Here is a 21,302-nt window from a genome sequence, read left to right as displayed (position 1 = left end):
TATTGTAGAAACATAATTTTCTGTAAAGCTGCTTTGTAACGATTTGTATTGTAAAAAGCGCTATACAAATAAACTTGAATTGAATTGAATTGAATTTTCTCCCATTGCTGTAATCCAGGTTTGGGACCCAAATTTGGGACCCCCAAATCCCAGACTCAGATCATTAGTTAACACTAACGAGCCAAGCATCCCTCAAACTGAGTTATTTACGGAGACAGAAAGAGAACAGTAATGATGGAATGATTTAGGCAAAACAAAGAAAGCAGGTCAGAGTGGCGGCATTAGCAGTCGTGTGTGTTCCCTGTTGCACTGAGCATCTGCTGACGCAGGCGTTTGTGAAGCACCTGTAAAGGTCCGTGAACCACTTGTGAGAATAATTGCCTGTGTGTTGAGTTTTATAAAGGTCCCACTACTGCTCTCATTCCACAACTTCATACAAACATGAAAGTGGGCGGCATCTGTCAGTGCCAGCGCTGGGTCAACAGTGTTCAAAGATTGCTTTTAAAAGGAGGTCACATGAAAAACATAACATTTTATTTGATCCTTTGAAAACACTAAGTTCAATAGAATAGATTTGAGATTTTTAGAACTTCCAGAGTTTTTTCAGAGTTCAATGTACTACATTTTAGAAATTTTGAAAAGATAAAAAATCTATCAACAAACAAACAACATCAAAAAAATCCTTGATATTTTGAAATAATAGAACTGAATGTACTAGACTAGAATTTTAGAATCTTAAATATTTGTAAAAAATTCGAATTTCACTTGGTCTTTTGATAAAACAGAATTAAATGCATTTGATTTTAGAATACTATAAAACTTCAAGAGATTCAAAAATAAATAAATAAATAAATACATTTAATTCTATTTGATCTTTTGAAATAATACTGTTCAATATACTATATTTTAAAATTGTAGAACTTCCATGGATTCAAAAAAATGTCCTTAACTTCTTGAAATAACAGTTGAATGTACTTGAGCAGTTGGGGGTTGAATGCCTTGCTCAAGGGCACCTAAGTCGTGGTATTGAGGGTGGAGAGAGCACTGTACATGCACTCCCCCCACCCACAATTCCTGCCGGCCCGAGACTCGAACTCACAACCCTTCGATTGCGAGTCCGACTCTCTAACCATTAGGCCACGACTTCCCCCGTAGCGTGTCATATACATGTTGGAAAACATCTCTCTGTGCATCAGCAGGACTATTCTTAAGTGGACCTTCACCCTGAAACAGCTTCTCCCAGCGTTTCATTGATCCAGATGCTTCACAGTGAAGATGTCGCTCACTTACTGAGTTGAAGAAGCAGCAGTGTTGATCTAAGTGGTTCACTGATGGACCGATAAAGAAAATTGTGTTTACTGGGCAAGTCAGAAGAAAGCAATGTGATAAAGATGGACTGATAGACCAGCGTGACGTCAGACTGCATCCGCTCTCGCCTCATCTACAGCCAAATTAAATGAAAACTGAGTCGCCGTTGATGGAGCAATTTACCAATCATTGTCAAAGGTTATGAACAAGTACAGGTCAGGACATGCCAGTGTTCTTACTGGTTTAGCATGTAAATGCTGATGTTATTCATTCTAATATCACAGGAAAACCTCAATTTTTCAACACCTGCAGACGTCCTCCAAAGAATAACTGATTCATAAATAGTGTAAGCAAAGCACAGAGTTTTCTTTTAGGGCTAGACTAGATAGAGCATATAACGCTGCAACACCAATGGGTTTTGATTTCAATAAACTGATCAAATGCAAAAAAAATTATAATGTAACTTGCATTAGATAAAAGTGTCTTCCAAATGTATAAATATAATCTAAATATAGCCACCTTATCTTTTAATATAAATGTAAAGCAATACGAGTCTATGATACTGCCTCATTTAGATAGCAAAGTAAACGTGTGTGTGTAAATAGCAGAGAGAAATGGCTAGAAAATATGAATAAGTCTAGTCTGAAATCTCAGAGCAGAAATCCATATTCCATTAGTTCCATATAACATCATAACATCAAGTGTGAATCTCATTGCTTTAACTGCTGGTATAATTTTAATAGCGAGCGCTCACTCTTTAATCTCTTTTCATTTATACGTCTCTCTTAGTAATACGCTGTAAAAAATAATTTTTCAAAGTTGTAAATAAAACGAAGGTTACAGAAAAACTCTACTGATTGGCAAAATATAACTTGATTTGATGATGTTGCATTCAGTGCAAAAAATTGCAATTCATTTAATGTTACTTAATCGTACTTGCTATTTTTCTTTGTAATTTTTAGCACCTTTTTCAGTTGTAGTTAAACCCACACACAGTAATGAAGCCATTAACGTGTCCTAGTTTAGATGGTTAGTTGTGCATTGACTTTCCACACTCATCAGGAATCACCTGATTAAACTGCCTCTAAATTATTCACAATTATTCTCATCTCTTCTCTGTCTGTAGCCTGAAATGCATCTCACTTCATAATTCAAAACCTCAACACATGAAATGTCTCTCCCATCCTAAGAGTCGGTTATGTGTGTGTGTGTGTGTGTGTGTGTGTGTGTGTGTTTATAAACAGGGTTTCTGTTAGACATGCTCTAAATCTGCAGCATTGCACTGAGTGTTTCTGACGGCTGCTGTTTTTTTTTGCACATCTCTGCTGTTCGCTCCAGTGACAGGACGGGGACCATCCTCTAACCGCCAGAAATAGCACACAGATCACACGCTGCGCTCAGGTTACTCAAGAGAACACGGCAAGCATCTAACACCAGAAGCTCCAGTCCATCACAAAAAGACTATAGGATTACCATAAAAATATAGCACAGAAAGGTCATCGTAACGTCATATTTCTTGGACTATGGTTTGCCTGTTTTGAATGCATTTTTTAACACATAAATTCTTTCCAAAATGTACTGTTTACATTCACCCACACTACTCACATTCTCAGCCTCAGTGTTTTAGAACAGCCTGAATTGACTAAATGACAGTATTATAATCCCAGGGCACCATATCGATTCCTGCCTAAAGATTTTCCAGCCTAGGTAAAGGCAAACAAAACCCTGGTCCCTCATTCCCTGCGTCTCAGATAAACGGAAAACAGAGAGATGAGCTGTGTGTGTGTGTGTTGTGAAGTCCTGGTGTCCTCTTGCTGAAAATAAAGATGAAGAAGTCTAATTTCAGGTTGGGATCAGAGATGTATTATTCACTGCACTGATTCTAGAATAAATCATCTCATTATGGTATAAGCACATTTCTACCTGCAGGTACAGTGAGCCGAGCCGAAGCAAACCTGCCCTCAAACGCCTCAACAGAGTCTCAACTCGTCCAGAAGAAGTGTCACTTTTATTCAGCAAAGAAAAAAAATAAAGAAAAAATTCATTAAGTTTTATGAACCACAAACCATCTGTCTTTTTGGTCATATGTAATGCAGTCATAATCAAATGTGACCTGTGCTGGCAAAATGAGTCACAATGAGCAAATGAAGGTTCCAAAGCAAAATCACCCAGCAACATTGTATCTTCACCCCCACTTCTTTTCTTAATAATAATAAAAATCACAGTATAGCTACTTTTTTAATTTGAGATACAAATATAAGAAAGAAACAACTGTATAGTGTATTACTTTTTTTTAGTGTATTACTTATTCAATGATTTTCCCCAACAGTTCCCCAAAGATTCACTTAAGATAATACTTAAATATACTCAACCTACTGTAAATCTGTGTATATGTGTATCGAGATCTCTTTATGTGTATGCGTTAGTTTCAATCAGCACAAGAAGTGAATGGAGAAAAGGTACTCCTATCAGAAAACATATATACTTTTAGATGTTTAATAACTATTTGGAGCATTGGGATCGCTAGATAAGCTTTGTAAAAAAAGTATCAGCTAAATGAATACAATTTTTATAGTATTCAAACGCACTACAAAGATACCACTGCATCTGTGTCGATGCAACAGAAGTGAAAGTACACCAGCCCTGTACCAAAGTGAAAAATCCCTCGAGAACCTGACGTCTCTGTCCGGGAACAGTTTCATCCTGAAGCCCAGAGATCCTTGGGGAGAATAAATCAGTCACGCAAACCAACACTGATGAAGTACTGCAGTCATTTAATCTTAGTCTCAATGTTTACCCACCCATCTGGGGAGAGACAGACGGAAACTCTGATAGATTTGGAGATCGCTAATGGACAGAGTGAAAGAATCACAGGTGATTACGGATATTAGGCAGTTCTGCATTAAGAAGAACAATAAAGAGAAGCAGAGAGAGAGAGAGGAGATCTAGTGATATTTGTCAAGCCTGTTTCCTCAGGCTGTTCAGAGCAGCAGCGGGCGAAAGGAAAGCTCAGAGAAACCCGAGAGATACGGTTTGGTGTCAGTCTGCGGTAGTGGCAGCTGCTGACTACAGAAGAGAGAGAGAGAGAGAGAGTTTCAGCTCGACGCCCAATCAAAGAACACAATGCATGACAACAGCAGAAGAGGCATTAGGGCTAATTGAAATTCTTCTCTTGTTTTTTTCTGAAAAATATTTCAGACCCCCTGTGAGCACCGGAGCAGCGGGGATCCACGAGTTAGAGTCACACAACCAGACTCTTAATCATCGCCAAAATATCTAACGCTCGCACACTGCAGCTTATTCTGACTAAGAACCATTCGTTTGGAGAGGAACCGACCTTCTGAATGACGCACAAAGAGATCAGCCACAGTTTGTTTCATTATCACCTGCAGCTTAGGGGTTTAACTGAGATAGCTTACTCCTCAAAAACAGACGACAGTCACTAAAAACTTAGGAAAATAAGGCTTTGGAATTACAATATGTCTTGACTGTTTCTGAAAGTCTCACCAGAATACAGTAACATTATGAAATAGTATTGACATTTAGCAATATTGCTGTTTTCTGTTATAATATATTGTAAAATGCTAATTATTCCTGTGTTCAGAGCTGAATACTCCAGTCTTCAGTCTCACATAATCCTTCAAAAATCATTCTAATATGCTAATTTCTCAGTGTTGAAAACAGCTGTGTTGCTTCTGATTTTTCTGAAAACCATTACACATTTCATTGTTCAGGATTCTTTGATGAATGGAAAGTTCAAAAGAACAGCATTTATTTGAAACAGAAATCTTTTGCATCATTATAAATGTCACTTTTAATCAATTTAATGCATCCTTGCTGAATAATTGTATTAATTCCTTTCAGAAATGGTAGATGAACAGCAACTGTACTTGAAATCTGGAAATGATGCTATGAGCAAAACCCTGAACATAAATTATGCACATGAAATATCTTTCTGACCAATGAGGGAACGGCTTGCTTACACATAACAGATCCAAGGAGAAAGTGCAACATTGTAACAATTTAGTCACAAATTTAGAACTGAGAACAGATTTATTTAGAACTTCTTTAAATATATGTCTGTGTGTGTGTAGATATTCTAAATGCAAGTTATAAAATGTAAGAAAGTGTAAATCCTACACAAATTCTCAAATATTATAAATAAAATGTCAGCCAGTCTAAATGCGAACTATCCTACTCGTGAGCTCTCTCACACAACACATTTAAAGCTTTACATTTGTAAATCTTAATAGCTGTCCATCTATTAACTATCTTTTAACTAAGCGTGTCATAATAAATCATGTGAGATAAGACAAAAAATATATGCATTGTCTAAGCATTTTGTGAAATAACATTATGAGAAGAATTTTATACTCAAGTTTAAGGTCTAAAGAAAGACACACCCTCTGTGTCAAAACAACTTGTAATTCCTGGCATGTGCACATCTAAAATCCATTGCAACCACATTGAAACCCAGCCTATCAAACTGAAGCATCTTATTTTAAGAAAGCTATTGTTTGTGTCTCCATCGCATCGGGACAGAAGCAGCAGCATCTTTCTTCTACCTGCTCTAATCTGTCCGGCTCTGTCAATCTCTTTTAGTATCCAGACCGCTTCCCGGCCTTCCAGATTTAGTACTCCGTCAACACACTTTTATAGCAGTGATAAAAATAAACAATGCTCGCACACACACACACAGAGAGAGAGAGAGAGCAGAAACAGCGGCCGAGCTGAATGTGAGGGAGTTCACAGCTATGAAGCAAATCAAACAGCATCGTTCTTCCTCTTCCGGCGCTGTAAGAAACACCGCATGAAGTTTCACAGGACAGTCTGTGTTCGAAACACACCCCGGGCAAAGACAGACAGATAATCACACGAAACCTTCCGCTCTTTCATCAACCGCTGATCAATTCTCAAGAAGCTGAAGTCTGAGCTCGAGATGTCCTGGGGGACGATTTTCTTTCATATGCTTCATATAACGGTTTGCATGTCTGCATACATTTTTCCTACTTTGAAAGCAGAGTGTGATGAATCATGTCGTCTGTGATTTTATCTTTGTCATTTATGAACGATTCAGGTGCAGAGCGGCTCACCTCACAGAGTAAAATCATGCAGATGTTTTTACCTATTCACTCTTGTGTTGATTGAGACATATTTTGTCAATTTTTGCTAAATATCTACTTTAGAGAAAGAAACTCATTCATGCTTTAAGTGGCTTAATGGAGAGTTTTTTTATTTTTTATTTTTTTTAGTTAACTTATAGTGGAACAAAGTTTGCTTTGTAAAAGAAATTAATACTTTTATTCTGTAAGGATGCATTTAATTGATTAAAATTAACAGTCAAAATATTTATGTTAAAAAGAGTTCTACAGTATTTCAAATCAGTGCTGTTCTTTTAAAGTGTCTTTATTTAGCAAAGCATCCTAAAAAATAGAAAAACAGTTTCTGCAAAAATATGAAGCAGCACAACTGTTTCCAACATTGATAATAATCAGAAATGTTTCTTGAGCGGCAAATCAGCATATTAGAATGATTTAAGTTCAATATTAGTGTTTTGGATGTATTTTTCATCGAACAAATGCAGCCTTAGTGAGCAGAAGAGACTTATTTTAAAACTTTAAATATTTTACTAACCCCAAACTTTTGAACAGTACTGTAATACTGTAATAATAATTCTAATACATTTTTATTCATATAGCACATTTTCTTTGATCAAGGTGAGACATAAAAGTACATTAAAATAGGTGTACTACAAAAAACTGTCTTGTCTTACAGTACAAATATCTAAACAATCATATATCAAGATACATTGACTTAAAACTGATCAAAATTACACTGATCAAAATTGAGTTTATGCTAAAAACAAGAAAAAAAACATATCTGTTACGAGAGAAAATAAACGTAATTCAAAAGGAAAACAATGATTTTCTTCTCCCGTTAACAGATACTTTGAGTCATTTGACTTCTCAAGTCAATGTATCTTGATTTAAGAACATTAAGATATTTGTACTGGAAAACAATACTAAGAAAGAAGATCTTTTCTGTAGTGTGAAGTGTCACTTTAAAACTGAAGGGGCGGTTCAAGAGTAGAATTGAAGCAGGTCACTCGTCCCTTACCCCTACAGGTCTATTCCCAACCCCCTATTCCTCTCTATTTCCCTCCCTCGCTCCCATCAGTTCATTACAGCACTCTCAAGGACAGAATCACAGCGGGCCACACACACACACACACATACACATAGATCAACCTCACGAGGACACTGGCAGGACACAAATCTTGTGCCTCATCAATTTTAGCTCGTCCCGGGAGACGCTGTAATATTGCATGCGCACACACGAGCCCAAATCATATACGCAACGAGTGTCCATCCTCCACTTGATGATATACACTCGCCTGAAATTACTGGCTAAAATAGGCGGGAGGCAATCCCTCTCTTTCAAAGCGACCAATCAGAGTGTTCTGTTGCCTCCAGCAATGTTTCTGCATGGTAACAGAGCTGCTAAACGATTGGCCCGAGCAGGAACGCTGAAGCCGCGCCAAGTCTAATCTACTGTTACAAACACGCCACACAGAAATATGTCAGCAGTGATGTAGGTAGTACATTAGCTGACGCTGTAGCTGCGGTCTCACCGTCTAATAGACACTGCAGTGAAGACAAACACACAGCCAGAAGAGCAAACGTGTATCTGTCACATTAGCAGTCATTATCCAATCAACACAACAGCTGCTGAGAGCTGCTGAGTCAACGCTACAGCGACAAACAAGCCGTAATAGCTGCACAAACATTAGCCGCACAGGCAGATGGAACAATTGCAACTTTAATGAATTTTAATGGATAGAGGAGTAGCATTATGAGGTGAAGCAATGGCTTCCTTGATAATAAGAGTTTCAAGACTGACATTATGTCTACACTCTGTCGGACAGTGTTGTTATTGCTAACTAAAATTGTTACACAATATTTATAATTGGAAAATGAAAGTTATTTTAGTTTTGATAACATAAACACATGATAAAATAAAACAAATATAAGATGAACAACTTAAAGGGATACTTCACCCCAAAAAGAGCTTTTTGTTTTTAATCACTTACCCCCATGTCGTTCCAAACCCAATTTAAGATATTTTAGATTATTAGATATTTTAGACCAGGAGGCTTTTTACTTTCTAATAGACTGCCAAGTAAGTTACACTGGCAAAGTCCATCTGCCATCAGTGGTTCAACCTTAACATTATGAAGTGACAAGAATACATTTGTACACAAAGAAAAACAAAAATAATGACTTTATTCAAGAATTCCTCTCCTCTGTTTCTCCCACATCACCATAGCACCATTTTGGAGACTATGATCTGAACGCAGGCAGCGTACGCTCTTCTGAGTCATCCTCGCCACAAGGTTTCTTTCAAATCAAAGTGTAAATATACATTAAAAAAACATAAGAAACCCAATATACTCACAATTGCGAGAAATAAAGTCGCAATTCTGAGAAAAAAAAAGTCATAATTGTGATGTAAACTCCTAATTGCAAGATGTAAACTCACAATTCTAAAAAAAGATAATCCGAACTGTGAGAAGAAAACAACTAATCACATTTCTGGAGAAAAAAAACGATAAAACCTATAACCCATTACCTTTATACATTTTTTTACATAAAAATAACTGCTCATAGATGCTTAAAACATGGCCACCAAATGAAAACTGATATAACCCATTGATTTATTAAGTGAGTGAATGATCTGAACTTTTGAGTGCGATTCAGAGTAAATTCAAACCGATTCAACAGAACAATTGATTTGGTAATGCAGCTCATATCTGCAGACGTTTGCTATAGTCGATTGATTCCACATGCATGTACCTTCTCCTGGTACTGGCGTCGTGAGGAGTCCAGTGACTGGATGAGGGCCGTGGCGTGTCCGATGAAGACGGCGTAGCAGGTGGCACCGACGATCATGCTGAGCATCGTCAGCCAGATATCAGAGAGACTCTCCGGAGCTTGACGACCGTAACCTATGCACAACATGTGACTCATGGCTTTAAACACGGCAAATGAGTACAGCTCACTCCACGTGTCGTTCTGCAGAGAGAGAAACAAACACAGAACATAAACAGCATGCAATTGCTATTCACAACATGTACTGCCAATCTAAAAGCAGTAAGAAGCAGAGGCTATGACTTTTGCACTATAATTTTGCATGCACTTTCATTTTAAGGAAAAAAGCATCAAGAATATGTAACGTTTGTAAGGGTAATTATATAATGACAGAAATGTCATGCATGGCTTCAAACTAAATTATTTACAATGTTTTACCACTATGTTTTCACATTTGATGGATGCTGACCAACAGATAAGATTATTCAGAACAAACTGAAAATAAACTGGAATCAGTGCAAAAACGGCTTTACATTTGAACCTGGAAAGGGAATAAATTAACAGTAAAGCATTGAAGATACAGTGTTGTCTCATGACTATGTTGCATGTTTAATTAAGTGAGTGGCATCCATTTTTCATTTCAAGCTAGTAAATAAAAAAATAAAATACAAAGAAACAGCAAGACTTTCAAGTACAAACCTTAAATAATCTTTGTTTTCATTTTTTACAGTGTATTGTATATGTACCAATTCCGTGTCCAGTTTCCAGTGAAATTACTACATTGTGATATCTAATGTTATTTGATTTGGAAGTCTAGAAATATATTATTTAAAGTTTTGTACTGTTATTTTTTACTGGCAGGCTGAAATATGAGTGATGTGATATTTAATGAATTACATATACTATGATAATAAGATTATGGTATTGCTTTAAAACACCTTTTATACACTAAAAAAATACACTGAAATTTTTCTTTTTATAAAAATTGTGTCTTTTTTACTTTTACTTTTCACTCAAAAATTATTAGTATGTTTCCCAAGTAACTGCAAAGGAACAGCAAGTAACACATTGACTTAAACATGAAATTTGAGTCAGAAAGACTGAAATAACATTTTCTTTGTTAAACTTTCTCCAATATTTTTTGTTTTATGTACAACGTCAAAAGTCAAATGTCTAGTGAGTCGCTTTCTAAATTCTAATAAATAAAGCATTTAGCTGCAGAATGGCCACCGTCAGGCGTCTCGAGACGACAGAGATCAGTGTGTGGTGAGGATTTGCCAGCGGTCTCAAACAAGAAGCCATTAAATGTGCCCTTTTTAAAAATGCGTCTGCTGTCTGACTTGTGCTGACATCCGGCTAATTCCCAAGGCAAGATTAATTACGGTTGCTGTCCTCTGCCCAAATGCTCAAACTCCTGAACTGAGGAGAGAAAAAAAACTGTATCTATTGCATCCCATCGTGACTCCATTAACGGAATAGTTCACCCAAAAATGGCAATTTGCTTAAAATGTACTCAACCTAAGGCCATCCCAGATGTAGATGAGTTTCTTAATCATAAGAGATTTGGAGAAATGTACCAATGGATCCTCTGCAGTGAATGGGTGCCGTCACAATGAGACTCCAAACAAAGCATCACAATAATCCACAAGTAATCCACACCACTCCAGTCCATCAATTAACATCTTCAAATTCATCAAGACAATTTTAACTTTAAACCGTTGCTCGCTGAAATACAAGTAATCGATTTGTAACATTGCTTTCTGCAGTGAAAAAGTTGTCTCTGAATCAGGAGAGAAATATGCACAGATCAAACACTGTTTGCGAGCCTAAATAGCGCTAAACAAATATGTGGGTGAATTTTTATGCGAGAGGGAAACTTTTTCACTGGAGGAAGCGTTATTATGGATAATGGACACAGGTTTAAAATTAAAACGCCTTGATGGATTTTTTTTTTTAACACAGCTTTTAGCTTCACAATAGATACTGATGGAGTGATGAGGATCACTTGTGGATTTATTGTGATGTTTTTATAAGGTCTCTGAACTCTCATTCTGACGGCACCCATTCACTGCAGAGCATCCATTGGGGAGCAAATGATGGAATGCTACATTTCTCCAAATCAGTTCTGATGAAAACAACTAACTCATCTACATCTTGGATGGCCTGAGGGTGAAAACATTTTCAGCAAATCTTCATTTCTGGGGACACAGCATGCACATTTTGCTGTATGCAGTTCACTTGGCCTTTCATGACCCATTATCTGATCCGGCTGCCAATGTTAGGATGTTTTAATTGGATTGTAAATGCAAAAATAACTGTTGATATCCCAGATGATAACTTGATACCACTCTTAACTCCTTTGTTTCAAAATCCTAAAACTTTTTCTTGATTTCTAAGTTTAGATGAAAAAGGTCTGAATTTTCAATGTGGCCTCAGACCTTTGGACTTTTGGAGTAAACAGTGTTCCACTGCAAGCAGAGTCTGCATACTTTTCCCTTTTCTCCCATGTGGCATGCAAAGTTAAAGAGAAGAAGAAAAGGACTGAAAAAATGGGAAATGACTAAAGTGTTAAAGTCAGAGGGAGCCGGTCACTGTAAGAAGACTGGAGTGAACAGGCCTGAATTATACATTGTTCAAGAGCACTTTGCCTTGAAAACAGAAGAAGTGGAGGGTCCATGCTGGAGCTCTGGACACACACACACACACACACACACACACACACACACACTCACTCGAAGAGACATTGTGTTTGCAGACATAGTGAATAGAATGGATAGAAGGACACATTCTACAGCAGCCTATAAAATCAGTACATACTCTCCTAAACCATACAGCACATTGACTGTCCCGGGGTGGCAATACAAGCATACTGTGTATTACTGGTTGGTTTAGAAATATAAGAATGCGAAACAATCTGTGCTTTCAAGCAATAGAATGCTATGCTGTTGTCACATGACTGCACTATTTTGCATGTTAAATTAGCGAGTGGTATCCCATTTTTTTAACATACAAATATCTTTTGCAAAGACTTCCCATCTGTTACTAGACTAACCCGAACTCTGAAATACACATTTAAATAAAATAAATAAAATAAATATTATAGTATAAAAAAAATAATTCTGAAATCATCTAAGCATGCACACACACACACACACACACAAACAAACACACATACAATTCACTGGTGTATGGACTCCTTTCATGAGCTTATTCCAATACCTTTCAATAGCTTGAAGTATGAAAGTGAGAAAAAGTATGTAACAAAAAGGAAGAGAAAATAGGAGTGAATGCGCCTCAGGGTAGCATTCTTGATCACTCTCTTTCATGCCCTGGTCTGCAGTGATAGGGCAAGAGGCATTATGGGAAGACATTCATTAGTCGTACAGACACGCATGCCCTGCGGCCGATAAACTCAGACTCCCGGATTCTGCCTGTAATAGTCCTAGCCTGCTCTGACTCTATTTACAATAGCTTATCTAAATGTACAGCAGCCCTCGCATCCTCTGCTTCCACGACACGCGCTGCTGCCCAGGCCCCAGACACCAGATGCTCTGTAATATATGTTTTTAATCTCAGCCAAGACAATCCAACATCTCTTCAGCAAGCCATTCATCTCTGCGTCTGACTGGGTCAGTGCGGTTTTTCAGCTCTAAAATGAATGTGGCAGTCAGGCGGAAAAGCTTCCTGGGGTAATGATACTATACGTGTGTCTGCTCTTCAGGAGGAAGTCATTCAGATGCCGAGTACATTACAGAGCAAAGCAGGATTACATTTCTGATTGCTTCTGGATGACACAAAGAGGTTCCTTGTCCCCTCTTGACCTTTTGACCTGCAAGGACTTCCCTTCTGTAACTAGACTAACCCGAACTCAGACATACAACTTTTGAAAAAAAAAAAAAAAAAAAAGAAGAATATCATATATCATATCATATTAATAAATGAAACAAAAATAGAAAAATTACATTTTGGCAACCACATGGCGACCACACGTTCAAGATATTTAGATGTTTTATTCTAAAAAATATGTAAAATACATACAGTAATACACACTTGTTTCATTATTCATTATGTAATTAAAATTCCTGACGATAAATAAAAATAGACACAAATGAGTTAAGAGCTGTCCTGCAGAAACGGTACGAAAATGTGAAATGAATGCAGAAACCAGCTTGAAAAATTTGATGAGAATTATTTGAGTTTTTTTTATGATTGAGACATAAAAAGGGAAACCTTTGCACACTGTGAGACATTGTTGAGATCTCTTCTGAAACTATATAGAGGAGACACGTATGATATTGCATCTAAAAGCACAAGACTTCAGCAGTAATCTCTATTTTGATGAGTCAAAAATAACAAAAGAAGGTGAAGTCATCCAAAGTCTTACTAGAGGTGCATCATTCATTTTTCTTTTAACCTGCATTGATAAATCTGTTTACAATATGACCAGAAAAAGTAAATAGGGTCAATCTAAAATTTCATGTTCACAAAAATTATTTAGCAAGTAAAACCGTACTACTTTATTGCATTACAAAATGCCACATTTTGGATTAAGGAGCAGTCAGCCTTGATTAAAACGGATTCTGGGACGCAGCCCATAATGTGAGCGCTCAGAAACTCCTCCAGGTTCATGATGGCAGCATGTTTCTCCCGAGAGGACTGAGAGCATCTTTGTGTCTCTGGAGGGGTTTTCTCAGAGGGAGAGAAATAACATACTGTGTTTAATCCACTGACACACATGAGTCTAAACACCCCCCACACACACACATACACAGAGTACATAAACTCCAGTCACATGGCTGAGACTGTGAAGCCTATATACAGTACATTGTTGTTGAAAATGTTGGGGTCAGTAAGATTTTTTAACACTTTTCTTCAGAGTTAAATGATGTTGAATGATGCTTAAAATTCAGCTACGCATCACTAGAATAAATTACATTTCACTAGATATTCACATAGAAAATATTTTATTTAATTTTTTTTAGATTTTTTTCTTTCTTCAATTAGTCATAAAGTATTATGTTTTAGCATAAATCAATCAATAAATAAATAAGAAATGTTATGACATAACACACACACACACAGGCAAACACACACTATTGCATATTCTGATTGTGTATCCCTAAATATTCTTTATGTATATGTTTAAACCCTCCAGATACGCGTCTACCGATGTTAGTGTATCCTCAGCTTCCTGCTATCCTAATAGATTTATGTTAGCATCAAGCAACACACACACACACACATACACACACACACACACACACACAGTAGAGCATCAGCATTTGTTTACAGATGATTCACTGCATGTGCAGCTCACATGCCTCGCCATGCTTTGGTTTATCACCAATATCATAAACCTCACTGAGAAGAAGAACAGACACAAGAGCAGTAATTCAAAGGTTTTTCCATAGTGATCTCATTCCCTGCTGTTTAATACATATAACTGCAAAACCTCACATCTTACTACCTTAAAAACTGGTTTTAGGAATCATTCAAATGCTGGTATATTGATCATAATCTGTGTTGTAAACACAGCATAAAACATTCATGCCTTCACACATTTTCGTATGTTTGTGTTGATCCAGCATGCACATGTGCTGTTCCAGTAAGATCAATGACATCCTTTAGGATGAGTTTACTGAAGATGGATGCTCTGCTTCTGTATGCACACACTAATAATATGAGACGTCAAGCTCTCCAGAGGCCGAAGCCTGCTTCTATGCCAGCTTCCTCTTCCCATTTTATTTGCTTTCTGTTTTCTCGTCGTCTTCAGCAACATGTTCCTTTTTCCTGACGGATTCAGATAGGACTGTCACAGTTATTCAGTTTTGGCTGGCATTGAAATGTTACACAGATAACTATGGTTCATGCATGTCTCTTTTGAGTCTTTTATTCACACTGAACCTTTTCACTAAATATTAGACAGAATGATATGAATAAAAATATTTTTAATTCATAAAGGTCAATTAATGAAATGGAAATTTTTATTCTATTTTAAGCATTTCATTAGAATTTTATTTCTAAGTGTTAATGAATTGCATTATGCCATTTCTGATCAGTTTTAAAATATGCGAGAGTCATGTGTCACATGATTCTTCAGAAATCTTTCTAATATGCTGATTTGCTGCTCAGGAAACATTTCTTATCAATGTTGAAAGCAGTTGTGCTGCTTCAGATTTTTTGTGGAAACCACATTTTATCATTAATCTTTGATTAATAGAAAGTTTAAAAGAAAAGCATATATTTGAAATTGAGTCTTTTGCAACAAGTCTTTAATGTCATTTTTGATCATTTTAATGCATTCTTTCTACATTATTAATAAAAAAAGAAATCTTACCAACCACAAACTTTTAAAGTAATGTACACTTATACGAGCAACACAGATGGCACCAGTTTCAAAGAATGAACGATAAAAATGCCCTTATTTTTTAGGTCAGGATGTTATTAAATTGAAGTGCACAGTGATTATGATTATCTCAAATAATTGCAATCAGGTGATTATGTAAAAGTTGTGACAGACCCAGTTGTCGCTCTCTGAACTAGCGCTATGGATGTGAAACTTCTCTTTCCTCCTGCATCTGTTTACGTAATTCTCCTCTCTTTCTACTATCTCACATTCTCTCTATCTTTCCCTCGTTCTCTGATCTCCAGAGGGACGGTGACCTTAATGTCAAGTGTGACATCATCACAAACCTTCAGTTTTCACAGAGACTGAGCAAAAACACCAGCAAAATCCCTTCGTTACACAACTCTATGCAACACATCAAACTGATAGCAGAATCACATCAACTATAATACAATAAAGATTCTATGCATTCTTAAAGTCAACAGGCATTAAAGTTTGAGTATTATACTTTGAACTACTGCATTACACTTACGACTAAGTGTACTATGCATTATTGACTACACATCTTTTCACTATCTCTAACAAATAGAGCAGAAACAGACTAGGAGTCATTCATTTCTATATGATTGAATCATTATTGCAGTATTTAATTTGTTTCTGGCATGTTATGCAATTCTTTTAACCCTAACTAAAGCATTATGTTGCTTTTTATTTCCTAAAATACATGCCAATTTCACACACGAATTCTAGACTTTAACCCCATTGAAAGTCTTTGGGATGTGCTGGAATAAACTTTACAGAGTGGTTCAACTCTTTCACTGTCGATACAAGATTCCAGCTAAAAAGTGATGGAAATAAGTGTATCGATATTCCTTAAGTTTGTCAAAACACTGCCATGTCAAATGCACACTGCAATCAAAGCCAAAGACGGCCCAACCAAATATTAGAGTGTGCAACTTTTTATATTAATATTCATTCACTCTTCAGAAAAAAAAAAAAAGGTACAAAGCGGTCACTGGCACAAAAGCTAAAAGGTACATCTTTGTACTTCTTCTTACTTCAAAATGTAACATACTAGTACCCTAAAGATACATAATAGAACATTAAATTGACATATTAGTGCCTTAAGTGTATATATTAGTACTTTTGAAACGTCTTACAGAGCGATTACAATCATCATCATTCATCATTTTACAATGGTGAATATGCAGGAAACACGACCAGTATAAACGTGTGATTGTGATTGCAAAACGCAACAATCGAATGCATCCTATACTGTGAAAGATTCATCAGTGTACATTAATGCAAAGAAACAGTAGAGTTTTCATTTTGGTGTGAACTATCCAAATGTTTTTTCAGGTGTGTGTGTGTGTGTGTGTGTGTGTGTGTGTGTGTGTGTGTGTGTGTGTGTGTGTGTGTGTGTGTGTGTCTGGCCCTCTGAACAGGTTCTTTCATGTCTGTTTGAGAGATGTACAAAGAGCACAGCTGCTTTGGCACATCTCTAAACCTGAACATTTAGACACACACACACACACACACACACTCACACTTTAAACTCTACTGCCATCACCCTGTCTCATCTCAACCACACCAAACAGCCCTGAACCGGCCAACAACACACACTTACTCACAGTTTCATCACACACTTCATCAGAAAGATGCTGTATGATCTAAAGGTACATGTAGTGCTGACAACTCAATGAGAGAAGACAAAAAGACTGGAAAAAACTGTGAAAATCACTTAACGGAGATGAGTCTCTGATGGAGACCTCACAGTCAAAAATCACATCTGATATCTTATTTTCATGAGCGATGAGAGTCTCCTGCTTCTTAAAGTGTTCTCCTGATAAAGACTTCAGTAATCTCTTCAGTAATCTCATAAAACATGTGTCTCCACTAGAGTTTCAGACGAGATCTCAACAATGTCTCAAACTGTGCTCCGATTTTCACAAATAACATTACATCTCCAACATAATATCTAAAATGTGTAATATCTCAAACACTTTAACTGTTGCTCCTAGACAACAATGAGATGAAAATGAGAACAAATCGAGTCTCTTGCTTCTCAGATGTTTCTTCTGGGAGAAATATCTCAACAGTGTCTCCAACTGTGCTCAGATTTGCAGAGATAAATGATATCTCAAACACAAGTACCTCACTTGGTTCTTTTTTCTAGACAACAAGATTAAACAGAGAACAAATGAACAAACTGAGAATCTTCTGCTTCTCGATGTTTCATCCTGAGAGAAAGACCCCAGTAATCTCACACGTTTCTGACCATCAAAGAATTTTAATATCTCAAATACCTCACTCACTAACAACGAGATTAAATGGAGAACAAATGGAGACTTTTCTGAAGTCTCCTGCTTCACAGATGTTTCTTTCCTGAGAGAAAGACCACAGTCATCTCACATATGTCAATGTGAACTCAAATGTGTCTCCTCAAATGATCTGAGTCGAAGTATATCTCTATACTTTTACTGTGACAGCTACAAAGAACAACCTCTGAGAAATTACGTTTTCTTCTTGTGCAGCATGGAGATCAATTTCATTATGACTACTGTAAGTGAACATTATTAGATCTGAATCCAACGGACACCTACTGGGAACCTTAATTTAGCTGGTCAATGACAATCAGGTAATATCAGCAAATAGATTCTGGTTAACAGAATTCGATTTCATTCACTCTAAGTACCCCACTTGGATTTTCTTAATATTTGCATTGCGGGGTGCTGTATTGTTTCGTGGCACATGCTGAGTCGGCCTGGCAGATGGTCTCTTGTTATGGATGTGCAAAGGTGCATTCGTGAAAAACATTTGAAGATGGAAAGTTTAAAACATACCACCATCTTGTTGAGAGAGACCCAGGAGTCGGAGGGGAAGTCTTGCAGCATGGGCACCAGAAACTGCAGGCACCCGTCCCAGTGACACAGCAGCAGCATCATCGCTATCAGGTTAATAATCCGCATCACTGCGCTCGCCAGGTCATACGTCATGTGGAAGATCTGCAGGGGAGAATCACAGCACCACGTCTGAAGAAGCTTGTGAAAGTTCAAAAACATCTCTCAGGGAAACCTGTCTGTGATCAGTGATTATTGTTGCAGTTCTGTTTGCTGCCACTGGAGGCACTCAAAACACATACTTCCCAACAGAACAAATATAACACTTTTTAGTGTTTTTGTAAACATTACTTAATGCATTTGGCATAACTTAATATTAATTTTTACATATACTAATATACATGTTTTACATTTTAAGTTAAATTAACATTATAAGCATTCTGAATGATCGGGAATAGATTAATATAATTTCATAAATCAACAAATTAACCTAGGTTATTATAAATTAACCTACTAATAAATGTTGTAAAAGTTGTTCATTATTAATTTATAACACTTGATGTGATAGCTGATTGAATATTACTATAATGTGTTAATAAAAATACTACTAATAAAATACAATTAATATAATTAATAATAAATTAAATTTAAGGTTTACGATTAATTGTTATATAGCAATATCTATGCCATGTAATATATAGATAAGTGTGTGTGTATGAGTTTATCCCTGCAATTTTAACTGCCAGTATAAAGAAAGTATACAGCATATTTACAAAGATGACTTGACTTAATAAAAAAGTGGGTTAAACTTTGTCTTACACATATTTCCTCCATAGAAAATAGACTTTCTGGCACTTGGTTGTCCAGAGGGTTTGTCTAAAGCAAAAAAAAAAAGCTACACAAGAATCCTCCTGAGTTTACTTAATGTTAAGTTAAATTAAACTAAACTGAGCTGGATAATGAAATCACTGAATTAAATGATGAACTGCCTTTTTGCATTATTGACACGCTATTTTCCTATTTAATGCTGTTCAGTTGATTTGTCACAATCTGTATTGTTAGAAGCACTATATAAATAAAGGTGACTTGACTTAATAAAGAGAGAAGGATACTTTGCAAGTAGATAATCAGACCTCTGTGCATTTTAAAATGTACACACAGGTCTCATTCTCATCTCTCTCTCTCTCTCTCTTCCTGTTTTCCGTAGCAGATTTTGCATGTGTGCTCGACAGAATATCAAAGCGGATGAACAGATGAGCCAGCATCAACATCATACAGTCACTTCAAGAGAAATTGGCATGCACAATTTGATCTTTATTGTCAAGTAATACCATTTTTTAAATGTGTTCACTAGTGTCAGTAGTTGTGCATGAATAAAAAAAATTATAATAATAATAGAAAACTTAGTTTGACAGCGGCAACAAATGATGATGCATGGCACTATGCTTTGCTTATGCTTACACAATGCTTATGCTTTTTGCACTAAAGTAAAATATAACATAAAATAAAATTTTGTCTGTTAGACAACGCCAAGGAATTATGATGCATGTCTTTTGCATTAGAATAAAATAAAATAACTATTTTTCTGTCAGACAATAACAAAAAATTATGATGTATGATGACCTGCTATATAACTTTTACATTAAAATAAAATATAAATCATAAAATATAATAATGTTAGACAACACCAATAATTGATAATGTATGGACTTGCATACTGTTTGCATTTAAAAATAAAACAAAACTAAACACTGATGTGCACCAGACAACACAAACACCGCTCCTGGATCAAGTTCAGAGATCCTTCGGAAGCTTGTTCTGTAATTGACCTGCTCTCTGTAGAAAGATTGACTCAGGCTTGGAAAACCCAACTTGATTAATGAGCCTCACTGAACATCTTCCACATCAAATGCCCATCAGACACTGGACGTTTGTTACCGCTCAAAGCAGTCCATCAGTCAGCAGACAACTACTGTACACAGTGACACAGACACTGAGGACCTCCAACTGAACATACACCGGCATAAATCACATTACATGAAACATCATTTCGTTTTTTTAAGATTAATAATCTGACTAAGAAGCATAGGAACATGAATGAAGAAAAATAGGTTAATAAGCTAGTGTATTATTACATTTATTTACTAATAAAAAAACATTTTTTTCCTAACTAGATCATACTACCTGATTCTTTACTATAGTTTTCTCAAAAGTTTGGAATTGTAATATATTTTTTAAATGTAATTTATTCCTGTGATGCACAGCTGAATTTTCAGCATCATTACTCCAGTCTTCAGTGTTATGTGAACCTTCAGAAATCATTCTGATATACTGATTTGCTGCTCAATTACTATAAAAGCATTCATATCTATAAAACAAAAAATTGTAATCACATACACGCATACCCCAAACATTTGAAAGGTAGTATATCATGGCATCTGTTTAAATATGAAGCAGCACAACTGTTTTCAACATTGATAATAATCAGAACTCATCAGTGTTTTATGAGCATCAGATCAGCATATTAGAATGATTTCTGAAGATCATGTGACACTGAAGACTGGAGTAATGATGCTGAAAATTCAGCTGCACATCACAGAAATAAATTACATTTTAACATATATTCACACAGAAAACACTTACATTAAATTGTAATAATTTTTACCTTTTTTGTGTTTTTTTATGCTTTGGTGAGCATAAGACAATGATTAATTGAATTTACCAACTTTTTTTTTAAGGTAAGTGGTTGCAATCAATTAATTTTAGCTGCATTTAAATAAACAACCACTTGCCTTAAAAAAAATATAGTATAATTTTTTTCAGAGTAGAGAAGCACATATTAACAGGGCTCACGGAGTAGAAACCTTGAATTTCATTACAGGTTCTTCAGGTCAGTATTTTGCTTCCTAAATAAAAAGACAAAAACGTTATTCGTGGAAA

At 36.2% G+C, this 21,302-nt stretch overlaps 1 protein-coding gene across 1 annotated transcript in view; it reads right to left on the bottom strand.

Annotated features, from left to right (window-relative positions):
• The window catches only part of LOC132096007 (potassium/sodium hyperpolarization-activated cyclic nucleotide-gated channel 2-like), a 48,335-nt gene that overhangs the window by 14,015 nt on the left and 13,018 nt on the right, over nucleotides 1–21,302 (bottom strand). Inside the window, exons 3-4 of the mRNA XM_059501116.1 lie at nucleotides 18,366–18,527; nucleotides 9,162–9,380 (exon numbers count right to left, since the gene is read on the bottom strand). Coding sequence (XP_059357099.1) covers nucleotides 9,162–9,380; nucleotides 18,366–18,527 — 381 coding nt within the window. The remainder of the gene's footprint in view (nucleotides 1–9,161; nucleotides 9,381–18,365; nucleotides 18,528–21,302) is intronic.

The sequence above is a fragment of the Carassius carassius genome, chromosome 20, assembly GCF_963082965.1.
Source record: "Carassius carassius chromosome 20, fCarCar2.1, whole genome shotgun sequence".
Classification (NCBI taxonomy): domain Eukaryota; kingdom Metazoa; phylum Chordata; class Actinopteri; order Cypriniformes; family Cyprinidae; genus Carassius; species Carassius carassius.
Note: the sequence above shows the minus strand (reverse complement) of the source record. Positions and strands in the feature narration are given on the sequence as shown.